General features: G+C 38.6%; 1 protein-coding gene across 3 annotated transcripts in view; it reads left to right on the top strand.

Moving 5' to 3' along the window:
* The window catches only part of cep162 (centrosomal protein 162), a 59,403-nt gene extending 44,392 nt beyond the window's left edge, over positions 1-15,011 (top strand). For 2 of the 3 annotated variants that reach the window (XM_062991272.1, XM_062991270.1), the window contains exons 22-27: positions 348-982; positions 1,043-1,199; positions 6,207-6,305; positions 7,911-8,045; positions 10,074-10,323; positions 14,762-15,011. In XM_062991272.1, the coding sequence (XP_062847342.1) occupies positions 348-982; positions 1,043-1,199; positions 6,207-6,305; positions 7,911-8,045; positions 10,074-10,295 (1,248 nt within the window). In that variant the 3' untranslated portion in view covers positions 10,296-10,323; positions 14,762-15,011. The remainder of the gene's footprint in view (positions 1-347; positions 983-1,042; positions 1,200-6,206; positions 6,306-7,910; positions 8,046-10,073; positions 10,324-14,761) is intronic. The other variant, XM_062991271.1, reaches the window with a different exon arrangement.
* Positions 15,012-22,181: the final 7,170 nt, after the last annotated feature.

Genomic DNA, 22,181 nt, shown 5'->3' with positions numbered 1-22,181 from the left:
GGGACAAAATGCACTCAATACGTAAACACATACATCAAAAATTGTCAGGACACTACAGCACAGAAAAGTCTGTTACACTAACTTAATTGCCGTATGATTGCTAGGACCGCTCATATTGCATATTGCGCCTCATTGCATACTGTGCTACGCAAATGAAAAATGTTAAATCGCTAAACTTAAAGCTTAAATTTTGAATTTCTTGGCAAATTGCATATTACATGAAAACGGCTTTTTTACAGTCCATGATGCAATTTTCACAGCCGTGAATTATGTAGGGCTTTATGTATAACTATTTATGCTAGTTACAATAAATCCTGAGCTCATTTCGCACATTTTTCTTTCCTTAGCTCCAGTATGAGCTCCAGATCTCTGATCTTGAGAAGCAACTAGTTGAGCATCAAAGCCCTGAGCACCTGAATAATTCAGGTAAGAAGTCAGAAACCCAGCCCCACATATTACAAGAGGAGCTGGAACAGCTGAAAGAGGCACACAAGAGTCAGCTGAGTGTTTTGAAGTCTGAGGTGGCCTCTCTGCAGGAGCAGCTTTGCTTGGCTCACTCCACAACAGAGCCCGAAAAGTGCTCACGGCACCAGAAGCAAGCGGAATCTGCTCAAGCCGTCCGTATGGAGCGCCTTACACAGGAACTCGCCACCAAAAGCCGCACAATCCAGGAGCTGAAGCGCACCGTGGAGCGACTGCAGAAAGAGAGGAAAGGCATGTTGTTGAGTCCAAAACCCAAGTCATTTAATCTTCAAACCAAACAAGTGGCCAACAATCCCAATACTGTTCCTGCTGAGATTTTTCCAGCTGTGCATGATGAGAAAGACTATCAGCCTAGAGCTTTTTCAGGCTCCCATATTACAGAGGTTCAGCAGGAAAATCAAAGGCTGAGGACCAGACTGGAGCTGCTGGAGCAACGATGGGAGGAGGAAAGAGTCTCACTGCAGACTGCTGCCTCACAAGAACATGCTAAACTCCTGAGGTAAATATTAAGGTGAGGATTTGAAGTGAATGATCCTGTTGGATGTGTTGAAAAAAAAAGCTGTTTTGTTTTTAGGGTTCAGCAAGATGGTGAGGAGCAGCTGCTTTTGCTCAAAGCTGACCACCAAAAGGAGCTAGAACGCCTGGTGGCTCACCACGCCCTGGAGAACTCCACTTCCAAAGTTTCTAAACTCACAAATCAAGTGAAGTCACAAGAGGTAGGGTTTTATTTCCCTTTCTTTTTCAGCCCATAATAATGTATTTGGATTGAAATTTCTAACAAGCTTATTAAGTGTCCACATATTTCTTATTCTAGAAAGTATTTATTTTAAAGTTTTATTATAAAATATCTTGCTATTGTTTGGGAAGATCTCATAATAAAACTAGCATTTGCAAATGCAAAGTACAGGGGTACCTTGAAACTCAGCGTCAGTTGGTTCTAGGAGTGGCATTGAGTTTTAAGGTATTTTTTCCATAAGGATGTATCGGAAACCTGTTAATGCGTTCCATGGTCCTGTGGAACTCATATTTTAGGCAAATGTAAAATAATGAGGTTGTTTTTGACACTTATACACTGAAAATAACATGCATATAAAAAACACTAAAATACAATAGAAAACAGTTAAAAATCAATATAAAAAATACAATAAAACCTGCACTTTACCTTTAGTTCTTTACTGTTTCCCTATGCTTCTTAATCATGTAGATCATGTAGATGCTTGATCTTGGAATATCGTATTCCGTTCAATATAGCTTTTTTTTGCTGGATGTGCCGTTGTTTCCTATGGAGTGTGCCAGTGCACAAAGCTTAACGTGATGTATTGTACTTAAATGAGTGAGGAATTTAATTAGTGGAGAGAACTTATAGGCAGTAATAAACTTATGAGAGGCCGCTCAGGTGACGCAGCGGTAAAGTACGCTAGCACACCAGAGTTGGGGCTTTGAATACATCGTATTGATTTTCTCAGCTCTGCCTTCCGACTGGGGTCCTCATAACTGGTGCAACTGCGGCCCCTGCTGGCTGACTGATGGCGCCTGCACAGGACTGAGGAATAATGCTGATGGGGGTGTGGCCCTCTGTACATAGTGCCTGTCGGTGTATGAACTCGACTCGTGCAGGTGAAAAATGCAGTCTGTACTGACTGTACGTGCCGGAGGGGGCGTATGTCAGTTGAGAGGCGTCCTCAGTCAGCGGTGAAGGGTTGAATCAGTATAGAGGACGCAATCAGGGTAATTGGACACGACTAGATTAGGGGAGAAAATTGGGGGGGAAAGTGGGGAAAAAATATTTTAAAAAATAAATAAACTTATGAGCAGTAATAATAAAGAGAGGTTTAGTGTTTCTATGTCGTTCTTTTAATGCATTAAGTCACGTCAAGCTTTTTTTTTAACGATAAGCATTTTAGACTTAAAAACGCAATGTGGATGCTTTCAGAATGGATTTGATGATTATTCCACACAAATGCAGATTTGTCTCATATTTGCACTTTGACGACGTTTTACTGCACAGCTCAAGCCAAGGGCTGAACAAAGCAGCAGTTTATTGTTAACCTGATATTAAATTATTTGTGTTTTTTTTTTAAGCTGAACACATTGAATTTAAGGGAAACGTTGAGTTTAAGGGTGCAAATTTCTCAGCGAAGGGCATCTAGTTTCAAAGATTTTGAGTTTAGGGGACGTTGAGTTACAAGGTACTACTGTACATGGACCCACGGACACGTTCCATACACAGTTTTTTAATGTAGTTTTATGCTTTTAAAAAGAAAGCTAGAAGAGTTTGTTTGTTTGTTTGTTTTGTTAGGATTTTAACGTCATGTTTTACACTGTGGTTACATTCATGACAGGAACGGTAGTCACTCATTACACAAGATTCATCAGTTCACAAGGTTATATCGAACACAGTCATGGACAATTTAGTGTCTCCAATTCACCTCACTTGCATGTCTTTGGACTGTGGGAGGAAACCGGAGCACCCGGAGTAAACCCACGCAAACACGGGGAGAACATGCAAACTCCACACAGAAAGGACCCAGACCGCCCCACCTGGGGATCGAACCAAGGTCCTTCTTGCTGTGAGGCGACAGTGCTACCCACTTAGCCGGACATTGCAGGACAACAATAAAGCAGCAGAAGCAACAGTTTTAGAGAGAGCAATAAGCAATGACCTGCGTCTCAGTTTTCTCTGTTCCTGCTCCCCAAACAAATGGGAATCTCCTGAAGAAGCACAAAGAGTTGTTTAAGATTTACAAACAAGCATTAAGAAAAATTTAATTATTTGTGAAACAATGTCCTGATCTTCTTCTACATATTAAATGTGAAAAAAGATTGTTGAATGATTGTTTCTCCTTAATGTATGATAGGTTGCATTTGTTACTGATGGAGATGAGTAGACATATCAGACTCTTAATGGGTATTGTTATATTTTCAGCAGTTCATTATTAGTGGTCAAAACCTCAAACATAACATTAAAAATGTCATTTATTGTCCTTCTGACAGCGCTAACAAGATGGCAGCTAGCAGGGTAACTAACTAATGTAAAAATTATAAATAAACATATTCTACTCGATAGACAATGTTAGGATCTGTCAGTGTTTCCATCAGTTATTGATGGCAGGAACGTTTTATAATGGCAGGAAACCCCAATCCCCCCTCCAGGTGTTCAATTCATGGCAACGGTCTTGTTTAAATGTGTTGTTACATTTATTTTTAACACTAACCAACCCTGCTCGAATTCGGTCATGATTACAGTGGGGCCAAAAAGTATTTAGTCAGCCACTGATTGTGCAAGTTCTCCTACTTAGAAAGATGAGAGAGGTCTGTAATTTTCATCATAGGTACACTTCAACTATGAGAGACAAGATAAAAAAAAATCCAGGAAATCACATTGTAGGATTTTTAAAGAATTTATTTGTAAATTATGGTAAAAAAAATAAGTATTTGGTCACCCACAAACAAGCAAGATTTCTGGCTCTCACAGACCTGTAACTTATTCTTTAAGAAGCTCTTCTGTCCTCCACTCGTTACCTGTATTAATGGCACCTGTTTGACCTCGTTATCTGTATAAAAGACACCTGTCCACAGCCTCAAACAGTCAGACTCGAAACTCAACCATGGCCAAGACCAAAGAGCTGTCGAAGGACACCAGGAAGAAAATTGTAGACCTGCACCAGGCTGGGAAGAGTGAATCTACAATAGGCAAGCAGGTTGGTGTGAATAAATCAACTGTGCGAGCAATTGTAAGAAAATGGAAGACATACAAGGCCATTGATAATCTCCCTCGATCTGGGACCCCACGCAAGATCTCATCCCGTGGGGTCAAAATGATCATGAGAACGGTGAGCAAAAATCCCAGAACTACACGGAGGGACCTGATGAATGACCTGCAGAGAGCTGGGACCAAAGTAACAAAGGCTACCATCAGTAACACACTATGCCGAGAGGGACTCAAATCCTGCAGTGCCAGGCGTGTCCCCCTGCTTAAGCCAGTACATGCCCAGGCCCGTCTGAAGTTTGCCAGAGAGCATATGGATGATCCAGAAGAGGATTGGGAGAATATCATGTGGTCAGATGAAACCAAAATGGAACTTTTTGGTAAAAACTCAACTCGTTGTGTTTGGAGGAAGAAGAATGCTAAATTGCATCCCAAGAACACCATACCTACTGTGAAGCATGGGGGTGGAAACATCATGCTTTGGGGCTGTTTTTCTGCAAAGGGGACAGGACGACTGATCCGTGTTAAGGGAAGAATGAACGGGGCCATGTATCGTGAGATTTTAAGCCAAAACCTCCTTCCATCAGTGAGAGCATTGAAGATGGAACGTGGCTGGGTCTTCCAGCATGACAATGATCCCAAACACACCGCTCGAGCAACGAAGGAGTGGCTCCGTAAAAAGCATTTCAATGTCCTGGTGTGGCCTAGCCAGTCTCCAGACCTCAACCCCATAGAAAATTTGTGGAGGGAGTTGAAAGTCCGTGTTGCCCAGCGACAGCCCCAAAACATCACTGCTCTAGAGATCTGCATGGAGGAATGGGCCAAAATACCAGCTACAGTGTGTGCAAACCTGGTGAAGACTTACAGGAAACGTTTGACCTCTGTCATTGCCAACAAAGGTTATGTTACAAAGTATTGAGTTGAACTTTTGTTATTGACCAAATACTTATTTTCCACCATAATTTACAAATAAATTCTTTAAAAATCCTACAATGTGATTTCCTGGAATTTTTTTTCTCATTTTGTCTCTCATAGTTGAAGTGTACCTATGATGAAAATTACAGACCTCTCTCATCTTTCTAAGTAGGAGAACTTGCACAATCAGTGGCTGACTAAATACTTTTTGGCCCCACTGTATATGTTTGAACTCGCTGCACATATCTAAACATACCATCGTACTAGTAGCAATATTCACCATATGTCTATCAAATTAGCAATCGTAGGTGGCATTTCTGAAAAATGGCTGCATGCTTGTCGAAGGGTGCACATGACTGCCTCAGCACTCCTTGATCAGGTGTGGGGTGGCTTTAGCAACAAGAGAAAGATGAGCTCTAATTAGGCACCTGGATTGAGTGGAAAAAAAGGTGAAAAAACGATTTAACTAACGTGTACAAAAACATTACAAGACCTTGTGTGTTTTGGCTAACCAGCTTGATTTAAAGGGCAAGGCCAGAAACCACTGTTGAACATGTGGAACTTCAAGCCGTCAGATGGCATTGCATGATGAACCATCATGCTATTGTCTTAATTATGCCCACATGCTCTCTGGAGGACTTGAAAACTAACACAGTCCCCCACTGCATCAATAAATTCAACCTTAAACCAGGAGAATGCCATACATTAATTCTATTCTGAACTGCTGCAGAGGTCCCTGGGCTAGAGCTAATCTCAGATTAATAAAAAACAGTGGAAATGTGAGCTATAGTCAGATGAGTCCATTCTCCCCAACCTAAGATGCTCAAGTGGCCAATAGCACTGCTACAGATTCGATCCCTGAATCCCAGCGAATTTACTTCTGAGCCACCCGAGCGCCCTCATTTGTAACAGTTATAACAATTAAATACGGTTCACTGCTTCTTGTATTTAACTGCATTTAAGTTATGCAGTCCAAGCTGAATCATTGTGTAATGACCCATCTAATGAATTATAGTCATGCTTTATAGTCATACAGGTTGTAAAGGAAACTGTAGTTTTTTATATATATTTAATATTTCTACATGTGTGTGTGTGTTAGATAATGGTTCTCCATTTGCGTGAGCAGCTAAAAGAGCTGCAGAGAATTAAAGAGGCCCTTGCTGTGTCTAAACTTAGAGAGGAGACCTTACAGAGCCAGGTAAACCTTTTTTTCTCCTCATGCATCTTGCTTTTTCTTTCTACTTTTTAATGTATTGTAATGTATTATGTTTGATGTATTCTGTATCATTTTGAATGTATTCTGTATTATGTATTGCCATAATTGTGGTTATTTTTTAAAAGCCAGCCTTATCTGAATGGTTTTACCTCTACAGTATATTGTATGATTTGTATAGAATAGAATTTCTTTATTAGTCATATATACATGTACAGGTGTACAATACAACAAAGTTCTTTCTCCGCATATCCCAGCTTGTTTGAATGCTGGGGTCAGAGTGCAGTTTCAGCCATTGTACTGCACCCTTGGAGGGCACAACAGTGGCAGCTTGGCAAAGCCAGGATTTGAACTCCCAACATTTCGATTGATAGCTCACAGCTCTACCCACTACGCTACCACTGTCCAGTTGAACATACAGTTTTATGTTCCGTATTCACCATTTTTATCTAGTAAAATACGTTTAGCATTAAGTGGATATCAATTTGGAGATCTTGGCTCGTCATAATATTAGGAAAATGAAAATCATGATTAAAGAGCCTTCATGCAGTGTCAAGATGACATGCATGTAAACTAACCAGATTTCTATTTCTATTAAAAATACATAAAAAAAACTTTTGATTATAAACCACTGATCATGTACTGCAAATATTGCCATTTTAGCCAGTAACTGACAGTCATTAGCTGACAATTTATCTTTAACTGACAAGTTAATCCTTTTTTTATTATTATTAGCACTGATTAGTATCACATTTACAGTTGTGTTGGTTTACAGACCAAATATTTAGGACTTACAAGAGGAAGGAACATGTCGTGTTATTTGTATTGTTGCCTATATTATGTTTTTCATCAAAAGAATCGTTAAAATCTTCAGATTTATTTTTAACTTAAGGTTCACCTTGACTCTTTAATTTAACCCAAACTAGGTGTACATACATTTCTCAGATCCTTTTAACCAGTAGCTGACTGTTAATGTTCTGTTAACTGACAAGTGCTTTATACTAAATTAAATAAAAAAAAAAACACCTCAACAAAGGGAACAACACTATTACCAGATCTAGTTCAGGTAGGGCAGTTGTAGCCTAGTGGTTAAGGTACTGGTCCGGTAATTAGAAGGTTGCCGGTTCAAGCCTCACCACTGCCAGGTTGCCACTGTTGGGCCCTTGAGCAAGGCCCTTAGGCCTCAATTGCTTAGATTGTATACTGTCACAACTGTAAGTTGCTTTGGATAAAAGCGTCTGCTAAATTCTGAAAATGTAAACGTAGTTCAGAATTCTGAATGTAGATTTTAATTAAATAACTCTGTTGGAAAGTCTGTTTGATTCATCATGTCTTATCTGGGTAGATTAATTTACATTGAAAAAAATGTTTTTTTATTTTTCCTTCATAAATATTAGTCTGCAGATGGCTGCACAGCTTCAGTTTTATGTGCGCGCACATTTTACTCTAAAAGCTTCAGGACTATTATTACCCAGTCTTAATTTGATGACCTTTTAGAAACAGTAATGCCATGACATGTTGGGTAATTTAGTAAATAAACACCATGACATTTACCTCTTCTTCTTTTTGTGTGGGTGCTTGTATGGGTAGCTAACTAAGCTTTTGGAGGAGCTAAAACAAGCAAAAGAGGCTCATAGTCCTGAGCTGAGACACTTTGCCAGCTTAGAGCGGAAAATCCATACCATGGAGCTTAGATACAATCGACGTGAGCAAGAACTGCAGCAGGTACGAGCATCTACTCAAGCAACACACACAAAACAAGATCAGCCCCTTATTGTAAACTAATAAACCTGTTCATGATTGAAATTGAAATTTTTTTATTAATCTGATTATTTGGGTGACTGTGTAAACAACATACTTTACTGTCTTTAATCTAATTACAATATAAAATTTAGCTTAGTTATCAAGTTAACATTAGCTTAGTTATCAAGTAACTAAATAATTGTTGCATACTTTAAGTTTCTTCAGTTTTGTCATAAGTCGTTTTGAGCGGTTTTTTGTGCGTTTTCTGATTGACATTCTATGGGATCGGGACTATATATACAGCATTTTTAATATTTGATTTGATCACTTCTGCTTCTGGATCTTTACCACTTTGTTTGGCAATATTAATAAATGAAACCAGATTTGATGGTTTTTGGGCAAATATTTTATATATTGCTGCTCACGTGGCCTCCAGTGCATTCTTTAATTTCCTTTGGGATCAATAAAGTATCTATCTATCAGTCTTAGCAGACCCCTTCTTTTACGGCCGTGCTTCTGCACAGGCACCTCTATCCGCTAACCAGGGTACTTGCACAGCGTTCGTAGACCCCACCCACTTCATCTGGTCATTTCCCCACCCCAATTTGTGTCTGCTGCAGGCACTGCCAATTGTGCCTGCTAGATGGCGCCCAGCCAACCGGTAGCAGAGCCGAGATTCAAACCGGGGAGTTCAGAATCTCTGCGCTGCTAGGCTAGCGGATTATACCGCTGCACCACTGCTGCACCACCAGGGTGCCAAAGATTTTTAAAAATAGTTTAGCCTGATTAAGCTGTTTCAAAACTGGTTTAGACATTTGGCTATTTTCAATATTTTAAGTGAATCTTTTATTTATATCATATTGTTCATGGGTAGCAGCTCTGTGATTGACAATAGGTACAGCGTTGTTGGGTTTAAAGGCCCCACTTTTTTTTCCTTCAAACATGCTTTTGGCTATTGTGACTGACTCAGTGTTTTTTTTTTTTTTTTTTTTCTTTGCTCAAAACATTTTCTCAGATGGCATAACATTGAGTTCAGTTGAGTTCAGTTGAGTTCTAGACACATAATTAAAGGACACAGGATGCACCTGACTACAATTTGAAGTGCCACAGAACAGAGTGAATATTTCTCTTAAACTGCAAGAAAAACCAATTGACAAGACATGCTGTACAGTAATACAGGTTGAGGCAGAGCCTCAGTGTAGCCTGCCCCAAGAAAAAAAACAGTTCATTGTATATCAGAATTGCTTTGCTTATCAGTCAGTAAAATACACTGTTCAAAAATTAAGGGAAAACTTACACCACACATCCGATCAGGTAAAAAAAACAAACCAGATATTTTAATATTCAGAAATATAAAGTATATTTCTTTTGCAAACTTGTGTGTTGGATCTAACTTTACCTTACTGACTACTAAACATTTTGGTTACAGTTTGACCACAGTGATCATTTATGTTGACTTAATACTTCTAATTTACTTAACATTGCTTACGTAGCTTTTATAGACTTGTATAGATCTGCTTGAGTTTTTTTCTTTTTTTCATGTGTGGATTTTTAAACATTTGATTTAGCAAATTGTTTGACCCCCCCTCCAAAATGTTCATTTAATTTCTTTAATTTCCTTCAGGATCTATAATGTATCTATCTATCTATCTATCTCTGTCTTTATGTTGCTTTGCTTTCTAGTGGTGGAGTAAATATTAATTCTGATGTTTCAAATATTAAAACAATTTAAAGAGTAATTATGACAATCAAAACAATGTAAAAACTAACACTGCTACCACCCACCACTGGTTAATGTCATAAAAGTGGTTTTGCTACTAGTAGTTTAACACTGATTAAATAAATTAGATTGTAGATTGACGCATGTAGAACCAAACGTTTCCTATTATTAAATGATTAATTAAAAGTGCACCTGGACCAAGTGGTTAAATATTTGCCAAAACCATTTTTTGCAGCTGCCAGATTATTTTGTACATGGAAACTCACGCATTAGTGTCTGTTGTATTGCAGATGATAGCTCAGACACGGTCAGTGGTGGAGCAGGAGCAGCAGGCAGAGGTTGCTCGCTGGAAGAGACTGGCTCAGGGAAAAAGCAGTGAACTGGAAGCTTTCAGACTGGAGCTAGACTCTATACTGGATGTTCTTCGAGAGCTCCAGAAGCAAGGTGTGGTTATTCCTGCTGCACAGCAGTCTTCTGCTTCTGGCTACATATTCCGACCTCTTAAATCCTGACGTCTCTATCATCAGCATTTACTCTCAGGTATGATTAGGTGTGTCGTCAGGTACAATTCAAAGATTCAAAGTGCTGTCTGTATAGCCCACACTAAACTGATTCACATCTGATGTGACATGTGACATGCAACTAGGCTAAAGGAAATGATCAACCTTCATTAAAAAGTGATCATTTGCATCAACATTCGGAGGAAGGACAGGATGATTAATGCGAAAAAATGGAGATGAAATTAGTGCAAATGGCAGTGAGGCAGTTACCAGTAAGAATTGAGTGTGGTTGGACCAGAATGTATATTCTTTATTTAATTTGAATATTTGCTTGAGAAAATTATGCTTATAATTTTACTGTCTCAGGTATATGAGGATATAAAGTAGAGAAACTTTATGAATCATGGATATTTAATTCATGAGTTTACAGTTTGTAACAGATTTTCAAGTTAGCCTTGAATTGCAATGGCAGTGCACAACCAGCTAATTCAATCCAATGAAATGTTATTCATTATGTTTAGAAATAGGAAATATTTTTGCCATGGATTTTAGTTATATAATATAAAATGTGTGACACTTTTCAATCTACATGAACCAGGAAACAATACAGATTTAAAGATGAGGCTTCCTCTGGCACAGTAAAATGCTAAGAAGTGGCCAAAATGTAGCATTTTCTGGTAAACAAAGGTTAGGGCTCAGCAAACAGCATTAAATGTTTGTTTGTTTTGTTTTGTTTATTAGGATTTTAACGTCATGTTTTACACTTTGGTTACATTCATGACAGGAACGGTATTTACTCATTACACAAGGTTCATCACAAGGTTATATCAAACAACAGTCATGGACAATTTAGTATCTCCAATTCACCTCACTTGCATGTCTTTGGATGGTGGGAGGAAACCCACACAGATACAGGGAGAGCATGCAAACTCCACACAGAAAGGACCCGGACCGCCCCACCTGGGGATCGAACCCAGGACCTTCTTGCTGTGAGGAGACAGTGTGGCATTAAATGTTTCATGCAATGTTATTTATTATTGTTTGGTATAATAGTATGTTTTCTTTATGTGGTTGTTAAAATTTGGCTATAAACATTAAAACAAAGATTATTAAATATTTTGATCAATTTAAATGTCCCATGTAGTCAGGGTCCTTTCTGTGTGGAGTTTGCATGTTCTCCCCGTGTCTGTGTGGGTTTCTTCCGGGAGCTCCGGTTTCCTCCCACAGTCCAAAGACATGCAAGTGAGGTGAATTGGAGACACTAAATTGTCCATGACTGTGTTTGACTTTAAACTTGTGAACTGATGAATCTTGTGTATTGAGTGACTACCTGTTCCTGTCATGAATGTAACCAAAGTGTGTAAAACATGACATTAAAATCATAATAAATAAATAAACCATGTACATTTACTGCATTTATCAAGCGCTTTTATACAAAGTGATTTACAATTGCAGTTTATACAATACAAGCAATTAAGGGTTAAGGGTCTTGCTCAAGGGCCATCCATGATAACTTGGCAATTAAACTAGGGACCAGTCCAGTACCTTAACCACTGAGCTACTACTCAGCATTCCGTTACTTGTTTAGACCCTTCTTCTGTAATAGCAATCATTGGGCACTGGCAGCTCAGCAGTTAAGGTACAAGATTGATAATCAGAAGGTTTTCAGTTTAATCCCAGCTCTCTTGTTGCCGCTGTAGAGCCCTTGAGCAAGGCCCTTCATTCTCAATTGCTCAAATTGTGTTGTCATAACTGTACGTTGTTTTGGTTAGAGATGTCTGCTAAATGCTGTAAATGTACATGTTTATTATTTGACTGGCTTTTGCTGTTTAATAAACCATTGTAAAATAAAGCTTTATTGACTTTTTAAAAATATGTTTGTCAATAAAGTAATGTATTATACAACAGAACAGTTTATTTCAGGAGTAACCCTGTACCAAATCAATGTCCATCTGGAGAAACCACTAGATAAAAATGTGACCCTACGAGCAAGCCTTGGGCAGTAGCCAAAAAGGACTGTTCTTGTTCAGAGGTCTGTACTTGAACCAGACCCAGTCTCACATGTTGAACTCTTTTCTCTGGATTGCTAAGCGACTTAGCACGGATACCAGGTTGAACTGAAAAACAACTATCACAAAGCAGAGATGAGATCTTCCACTAGAACTGAAATTTAAATCCTTAGTCATTTGCCTATTACCGGATCTTTAACAGTACAAGCCATTATTTGTAACGTAGTTGTAATGTTAATCCTTTGTTATTTGTTGTGTTCAATATTTATCTATTTATTAAAGTTAATATTGAATTGTCATGAGTTGGTTGAGTGGGTTTTTAGAGAATTCCTTTATTTGTCATATATACATATACAGGTGTACAGTACAACGAAATTCTTTCTTTGCATATCCCAGCTTGTTTGGAAGCTGGGGTCAGAGCGCAGGGTCAGCCATTGTATGGCGCCCCTGAAGCAGAGAGGATTAATGGCCTTGCTCAAGGGCCCAACGGTGGCTGCATGGCAGAGCTGGGATTCAAACTCTCAGCCTTTCAGTTGATATGAATGTTAATACTGATGTTTTATATAGTGCATTTTGTTATTAATATGCGTTGGTTATCCATAAGAAGCAACATAGGTCAAAAAATAGATGCAAATCATCCTGGGGTGACTTGATGTACCGACCATAGTGACGCACAATTATTGGATGATTTAATCTCATTTGAAGCAATTGCATTGTTGGAACCACATTGAGCATCATTTGTTACAAACGCCACACTCCATACAAGCATGTCATGTGACCAGTGTTCTGTGTTAACACATGATTAGACAATCTTCATATTTTTCAGTCCCACATGGCAGTATTTTCTCCACTAGGAAGGGCTTTGTATCAGTGGAGTTACAGATATACAGGATCCAGTGGAAGTGTCTTTTTTACTTTTTTTTGTTGTTGTTAAATTATGATTTTTAAAAATAATATTAAAAAAAATTCAGCACATCCCCTGTAGTTCTACTGAGCTTTAAAAAGAAGTCACGTCAAATGTATTTGTATAGCGCTTTTTACAATGGACATTGTTTCAAAGCAATTTTACAGAATCCAGGACCGAAAGACCGAAAATCCCTAAGAAGAGAAGCAGAAGATAAAAGCAGCAACATTGATTCTCCTGGCAGGGAGGCACTGATCAATAACAACAAACATTTACCACCAATCTGCTTGGTTATATGTTGACACACAGTTTGCCTTGATGGGACAGCACATTGATTTTTGGATTTGTTGCCTTCAGTTTTTTTTTTTTTTTTTTTTTTTTTTTTTTTTTTTTTTTTTTTTAATAGTCTCTGGTTTGTTTTTTTTAATCTATAAATTAATAACATTGAAATATAATGGCAACACATTTATAGATATAGCTGAAGGAACTGTTGATAAAAAACAAATACCATCCTGGCAGGAAAGCTATCTTGTATGTAAATTTATTTAATACAATGAAATATAAACCAGTAAACCTTTTAACTGTTTCTTTTAAATATAGTTTAAACCACAAATGCTGTTATTTAGATGATTTAATAATGTCTTCACACCCGATTAAAAAAATTTGACTAGGAGGAGGAATGTCAACAAGCCAGCGTGGCTCTGTGTTTTTCAGGTTTAAGTTCTCAGGTTTTATAAATACACTTGCTTCTATCATGTTTTATCATGTTCTCTATCATGTTTGGAGGTATTCATGCAGGTATTGTTACCTATTTCTATTAAAGTACACATTGCTTTAACCCTTTAATAGTCTCACCAAGAAAATAATGGTTAAACAATTATTTCTTTTCATTTTTTAGTTTCATGGGACTATACCAACAACAAACATTTAACATTGTTTTACTGGTGCACACAGTATTTTTTTAATGAGCCTCTACCAAACAGTTGAGATGATCATAAAAATGATGTCTTTTATGAATGATTTTTTTCGGCTGCTAGCTTCAAGTTGACATATAGGTTAGAAAGGCTGTTTTCTTAAAACCATTTACCAATATTTTCGAGTTCAACATGTCAACCAAGGAGTAGACACAGTCCAAACAACATTATTTAAATACAGCTTTTTTTACCCAAGTATTTAGACTCAAAATAAGCTTAACCAAATGGTTGAGCAGATAATTAAAGGGTTAAGTTGTGAATATTCCTATTATTAGCTGTTCATTGTTGTACTGTATATATCTGCAAAACTTTCCACTGTTTGGTGTAACTCGAGGTGGGGTCTTAAACAGCGGTCCATTTTTTAAGCTGTTTTTGCAGACTGGTTTCTAATAGTCCCCATGCTGCTGAACCAGTGTGGGATCAGATCGCTGTTCCTTTGAAACTAACACTGCATGCTCACTGCAGGCAGGGTTAATGTAACAGACAGTCTCTCAAAATGGAATTTGTTCAATCAAAATCCTCTGTGAATTTATTCTGTGTATTTAATACAGCTGTATTTCATCTGACTGTCGTCCTGGGTTCGATTTCCAGGTGGAACGGTTCGGGACCTTTCTGTGTGGAGTTTGCATGTTCTTCCCGTGTCTGTGTGGGTTTCCTCTGGGAGCTTCGGTTTTCTACCGCAGTCCAAAACATGCAGTCCGGTTAATTGGAGCTACAGAATTGTCCGTGACTGTGTTTGATTTTAAAGACTTGAACTGAAGCATCCTGTGTAACGAGTAACTACCTGTAGAATGTTACCAAAATATGTAAAACATGACGTTAAAATCCTAATAAATACATCTTACTAACAAAAGACTACATTGTCAACACTTCTGACATGTATTTAATGAATATGTTATCTATATTCAGTTGCCTCTAGGGGTGTGTGTGTGTGTGTGTGTGTGCGTGCGTGCGTGCGCGTGTGTGTGTCTAGCACCCTAACGCCAATTCTCAATTAAAAACAAGTAAGACTTGAATCACTGGATTCTAATGAATAAAATGAAATCCCTGTTTTGTGCTTTTATAGTACATTAAGCATGATGGACATTATAAAAGAAAATGACTCATCACGAGAGAATGACAAGGCTTCAGTGACAGTTATGTAGTCACAGCTTATTAAATCAGTAGATTATGAAATTATTATCCCAACATTACACTTAGTTTTATTAGTAGTAAATTTTAGGTTAATGTAGTAAGACTGGGGCAGTTGTAGCCTAGCGGTTAAGGGACTGGACTGGTAATCGAAAGGTCACTGATTCAAGCCCCACCACTGCTGGGCCCTTGAGCAAGGCCCTTAACCCTCAATTGCTTAGATTGTATACTGTCAAAGTACTATAAGTCGTTTTAGTTAAAAACATTTGCTAAATGCTCTAAATGTAATGTAAAGACTTAAGATCTTACAGTGTATCACGAAAGTGAGTACACCCCTCACATTTCTGCAGATATTTAAGTATATCTTTTCATGGGACAACACTGACAAAATGACACTTTGACACAATGAAAAGTAGTCTGTGTGCAGCTTATATAACAGTGTAAATTTATTCTTCCCTCAAAATAACTCAATATACAGCCATTAATGTCTAAACCACCGGCAACAAAAGTGAGTACACCCCTTAGTGAAAGTTCCTGAAGTGTCAATATTTTGTGTGGCCACCATTATTTCCCAGAACTGCCTTAACTCTCCTTGGCATGGAGTTTACCAGAGCTTCACAGGTTGCCACTGGAATGCTTTTCCACTCCTCCATGACGACATCACGGAGCTGGCGGATATTCGAGACTTTGCGCTCCTCCACCTTCCGCTTGAGGATGCCCCAAAGATGTTCTATTGGGTTTAGGTCTGGAGACATGCTTGGCCAGTCCATCACCTTTACCCTCAGCCTCTTCAATAAAGCAGTGGTCGTCTTAGAGGTGTGTTTGGGGTCATTATCATGCTGGAACACTGCCCTGCGACCCAGTATCCGGAGGAAGGGGATCATGCTCTGCTTCAGTATTTCACAGTACATATTGGAGTTCATGTGTCCCTCAATGAAATGTAACTCCCCAACACTTGCTGCACCCATGCAGCCCCAGACCATGGCATTCCCACCACCATGCTTGACTGTAGGCATGACACACTTATCTTTGTACTCCTCACCTGATTGCCGCCACACATGCTTGAGACCATCTGAACCAAACAAATTAATCTTGGTCTCATCAGACCATAGGACATGGTTCCAGTAATCCATGTCCTTTGTTGACATGTCTTCAGAAAACTGTTTGCGGGCTTTCTTGTGTAGAGACTTCAGAAGAGGCTTCCTTCTGGGGTGACAGCCATGCAGACCAATTTTATGTAGTGTGCGGCGTATGGTCTGAGCACTGACAGGCTGACCCCCCACCTTTTCAATCTCTGCAGCAATGCTGACAGCACTCCTGCGCCTATCTTTCAAAGACAGCAGTTGGATGTGACGCTGAGCACGTGCACTCAGCTTCTTTGGACGACCAACGCGAGGTCTGTTCTGAGTGGACCCTGCTCTTTTAAAACGCTGGATGATCTTGGCCACTGTGCTGCAGCTCAGTTTCAGGGTGTTGGCAATCTTCTTGTAGCCTTGGCCATCTTCATGTAGCGCAACAATTCATCTTTTAAGATCCTCAGAGAGTTCTTTGCCATGAGGTGCCATGTTGGAACTTTCAGTGACCAGTATGAGAGAGTGTGAGAGCTGTACTACTAAATTGAACACACCTGCTCCCTATGCACACCTGAGACCTAGTAACACTAACAAATCACATGACATTTTGGAGGGAAAATGACAAGCAGTGCTCAATTTGGACATTTAGGGGTGTAGTCTCTTAGGGGTGTACTCACTTTTGTTGCCGGTGGTTTAGACATTAATGGCTGTATATTGAGTTATTTTGAGGGAATAATAAATTTACACTGTTATATAAGCTGCACACAGACTACTTTTCATTGTGTCAAAGTGTCATTTTGTCAGTGTTGTCCCATGAAAAGATATACTTAAATATCTGCAGAAATGTGAGGGGTGTACTTACTTTTGTGATACACTGTAAATTAGTCAAGCTATGTTATTATTATTATTTAAGTATTGGTTCTGGTAACAAGCACCAAGAATCTTTTGAGTAAACTAAACCAGCATTTTCTAAGACGCAATAAACATCAACAGTCTAACATTCATAAATTCACATTACGTTTGAGTTTAGTAGAAGAAGGACTTTTTTTCAATTTTTTCACTTTTTTTTAATAATGTACTACACTGCTAGTTCTCCTAAGTGGCACTAGAAGTTCCTAGCTAAGCGTGTCCTCTTAAACGGAATTTTCTAAATATGTTGAGGAATGGTTGTACTCGGTGTAGGAGTAGGGTTGAGCTTACGTCTAAATGAGAAAATGCCCATTGAATTAATTTAAACAACACTTAGTAGCTAACCTGATTGCAGTCTGTCTTAAACTTATTCAGGGAAATCAGTAATTACCCTGCCATATAAAATGTATAATTTTATATATGAAAATAAAAATCTTAATACATGTTTGTCAAATATGTTTAATTAATTGTCATTTACAGCATTTAGCAGACGCTTTTATCCAAAGTGACTTACATTATACAGTCTAAGCAATGGAGGGTTAAGGGCCTTGCTCAAGGGCCCAACAGTGGCAACCTGGCAGTGGTGGGGTTTGAACCAGCAACCTTCTGCTTATTAGTCCAGTACCTTAACCCCTAGGCTACAACTGCCTACAACCAAATTGTCAGCCTGTGCATGTAACCAAAATGTCAGCTTGTGCATTTGACACATTAAAGCTGTTTTTTTCTTTAACAGACGCATTTGTGCACACTTGTGCGTTATATCTGTAGTGCCCATTTTTAAACGTCTGTTTCTTTGTTTAATCCTGTAAGAGGTGTTAAGTTATAACAATGTTAATAAATGTTTCAAATAGTAATTTGTCCTGTGTTCGATTCCTGATGGAGCGGTTTGGGTTCTTTCTGTATGGAGTTTGCATGTTCTTCCTGTGTCTGCATGGGTTTTCCTCCGGGAGCTCCGGTTTCCTCTCACAGTCCAAAGACGTACAAGTGAGATGAACTGGAGATACACAATTGTTCATGACTGTGTTTGACATTAAGACGTGAACTGATGAATCTTGTGTAACCAGTAACCTCCTGTCCTGTCATGAATGTAACCAAAGTGTGTAAAACATGACGTTTGGTTCTCATGCACTGCAAATCAGAGTCCTTGTAATCAAATTCTTCCTGACGCTGACATTATCCATGTGAATTAAGGAGCTTTTCATTTAGACTGTCATTAGACCTTAATTTCTAATTCAAATATCACTCTGCGACTCATTCTCTTTTTTCTATTTAAGTAATTTCTGAATCACTTATTACTGAATCTTTCAGTGAATGGAAACCAGTTGTATTTGAACTACTGTATAATAAAATGTTCTGTTGCACAGTGATGTACAGACTCACATGACTGAGTGTCATTTCCTGAAGGAGACATTAATTATTGATAGTCATTGATGTCTATCAGTTTATTATGGCTCAAATTTGCAACGTTGTGTTATGGTGGTAAAGCTTTATTTTGCAGTTGAATGATTCTGGAGAGCAAAAAAATTATATTGTATTCTATACAGTGCAGATCATACATATATCTGTTGTAAATGAAGGTTTTGTACTATACATTTTCATTACGGGCAGTGATAGCTCAGTGATTTAAGGTACCAGGTTGCCACTGTTGGGTCCCTGAGCAATGCCCTTAACCCTCAATTGCTCATTGTGTAAGTCGCTTTGGATAAAAAGCGTCTGCTAAATGTAAATGATTACAGGATGTGAGGGTTGGCTGTTGAAGAATAGAATAGAATGCCTTTATTTGTCTTATAAATATACACATGTACAGTACAATGAAATTTTCATATCCCAGCTTGTTTGGAAGTTGGGGTCAAAGCACAGGGTCAGACATCATACGGCCCCTCTGGAGCTGAGAGAGTTAAGGGCCTTGCTCAAGCTGGGATTCGAACTCTCAACCTTTCAGTTGATAGCCCAAAGCTCTACCCATTAGGCTACCACTGTCCCTAACTCCCTGATGTGTCATCAACTTCAGTAACTTTAGATGGGTAATTAAATTAGATTAGATTAGATACTTAAAGTTGTGTAGAAGAGTTTACAGCCTCAGGGAAGAAGCTCTTCCTGAGTCTACTCGTACGAGAGCGGAGGCTCCTGTAACGCCTGCCAAATGGAAGCAGGGTGAAAAGTCCATGGTTAGGATGAGAAACATCCTTGATAATGTTCCTTGCTCTGCCCACGCACAGTTTGTTGTCCTGTATGGTGGGTAACTGGGTGCTGGTGATGCGTTGAGTACATAAGTTTCCAAAACACAAGTTTCTTACCCCCCCCTATGCCCCCCCCCCCCCCACCACCACCACCAAATTAAACACATAAATAAATTTAAAAAAAGAACAACAATTGCAACAACTGTGCATGTCGTGTTTGGGGGTTTGTTAGATGTTGGGCTGATGTTAGTTAATCAAAGTAAACCTAGACTACTTATATAAGGATTATTACCCTATCCATCGTTTAAATCACCTACAATGGGCATGCAAAAGTTCCTAGCTAAGTGTTTCCTTCTAAAGATGTCAAATTGTTGTACTTGATGTAGGGTTAGGGTTGAGCTTACGTCTAAATGAGAAAATGGTTATTGAATGAATTTAAACAAGACCAATTGGCTTATTCAGGGAAATCGGTTATTACCTTGCCATATAAAAAGAATGTTCATTGGAACTGGACATTGGAGCAATAGAAGTACGTTGACTGGTCTGATAAATCTAGATTTTTTTTATATAAATCATGTGTACAAGCCAGGCCTGTCTACATCACTTCCCCATAGAAAATATGTTACCAGGATGCACTGTAGTACGATCCTCCTTGTCATAATGAAGTAGACCTGCTAGTTATGTCCTGGTACCAGATACCACAGGATTACCTCATGTCTGGTGGAGTCAATGTATCAGTGGGTCAGAGCTGTTCTGACAGCATATAAGGCAGGTGCTCCTTATGTATTGGCTAATTAATAAAAGTAGCATAATTTCTTTGATGATAAAATTTTTATGGTTGATTTTCAAGACCCCAATGCACTTTTTTTGGTTAAGGCAAGTGGTATTAGGACATGAGGATTTGTTTATGCAAAAAGCTCTGTACTATACAGTGTAAAAGTGTACCCGTTAGTGATCATCAGTTCATCAGACAAATCATATTTTACAGTAGCGTCCATTAGTGCTGCAGTGTCATGTTATAATGAGGACCAGAGTAGTGAGCTAAATCAAGTCAACAATCACTGTTTGACTTGAGTACATATTGAGGTAAGTCTTTATAAAACTAAATTAACATAGAGCATTGTTATAGATATAAAATCTGTTATTTTAGTGTCTTCAGAAAAAAATGTGTGAAAAGAATACACATTCATATTGTTCAGTTGTATTTAAATCTGATTTTTTTTTCAATTTATTTTTGTTTAAAAATATTCATTTACATTGGTGATACAAGACATATTAGAAACAGTTGTATAACCTGCTACAATTGAAACAGAGAGGTACATACCCACCCACGCAAGTACAAAGCTTGAGACCATTATGAACATCATTTACAAAACAGATGTGATGCAGATAACTTAAAATAGGTGTTATTAATGGTACTAAATATGCTACATTACTTTGTTCAGTCAGATCATATTTCACAGCAATGTACTATTAAATACTGTACAGTGTTTATTTAAAACTAATGCATTTCCACTTTATTGTTTAAAGTGGGCGGTACAGTGGCTGAGTGGGTAGCACTGTCACCTCACAGCAAGAAGGTCCTGGGTTCGATCCCCAGGTGTTCTCCCCGTGTCTGGACTGTGGGAGGAAACCGGAGCTCCCGGAGAAAACCCACACAAAGACGTGCAAGTGAGGTGAATTGGAGATACAAAATTGTCCATGACTGTGTTTGACATTAAACCTGTAAACTGATGAATCTTGTGTAACGAGTAATTACTGTTTCTGTCATGAATGTAACCAAAGTGTGTAAAGCATGACAGTAAAATCCTAATAAATGAATAAAGAATTTAAAGTGACTGGCACAGTGGTCACACTGTTTTAGCTCCAGTCCTGACAGTAAAATTAGAAATTGCACACATAAATTTTTAATAAAAATCTGTTTGTCCTCTGTTTATATTACATTTGAAAGTACATTAGATGTAATTACATTAATTACATTAGATGTAGTATAAATAATACACTCTGGGAAAAATTACTGTAACAAACACTGATCAGCCATAACATTAAAACCACCTCCTTGTTTCTACACTCACTGTCCATTTTATCAGCTTCATTTACCATATAGAACTTTGTAGTTCTACAATTATTGACTGTAGTCCATCTTTCTCTATATAGCTTTTTAACCTGCTTTCACCCTGTTCTTCAATGGTCAGGACCCCCACAGGACCACTACAGAGCAGGTATTATTTAGGTGGTGGATCATTCTCAGCACTGCAGTGACACTGACATGGTGGTGGTGTGTTAGTGTGTGTTGTGCTGGTATGAGTGGATCAGACACAGCAGCACTGCTGGAGTTGTTAAATACCGTGTCCACTCACTGTCCACTCTGTTAGACAATCCTACCTAGTTGGTCCACCTTGTAGATGTAAAGTCAGAGACGATCACTCATCTATTGATGCTGTTTGAGTTGGTCATCTTCTAGCCCTTCATCAGTGGTCACGGGGCGCTGTCGGCTAGATATTTTTGGTTGGTGGACTATTCTCAGTCCAGCAGTGACAGTGAGGTGTTTAAAAACTCCATCAGTGCTGCTGTGTCTTATCCACTCATATTAGCACAACACACACTAACACACCACACCATGTCAGTGTCACTGCAGTGCTGAGAATGATCCACCACCCAACTAAAACCTACTCTCTAGTGGTCCTGGGAGAGTCCTGCTCCATGCCTTGACCAGCC

The sequence above is a fragment of the Trichomycterus rosablanca genome, chromosome 3 (genome assembly GCF_030014385.1).
Source record: "Trichomycterus rosablanca isolate fTriRos1 chromosome 3, fTriRos1.hap1, whole genome shotgun sequence".
NCBI classification, from domain to species: domain Eukaryota; kingdom Metazoa; phylum Chordata; class Actinopteri; order Siluriformes; family Trichomycteridae; genus Trichomycterus; species Trichomycterus rosablanca.
The sequence above is the reverse complement of the archived record's forward strand: the minus strand, read 5'-3'. Positions and strand labels throughout refer to the sequence as shown.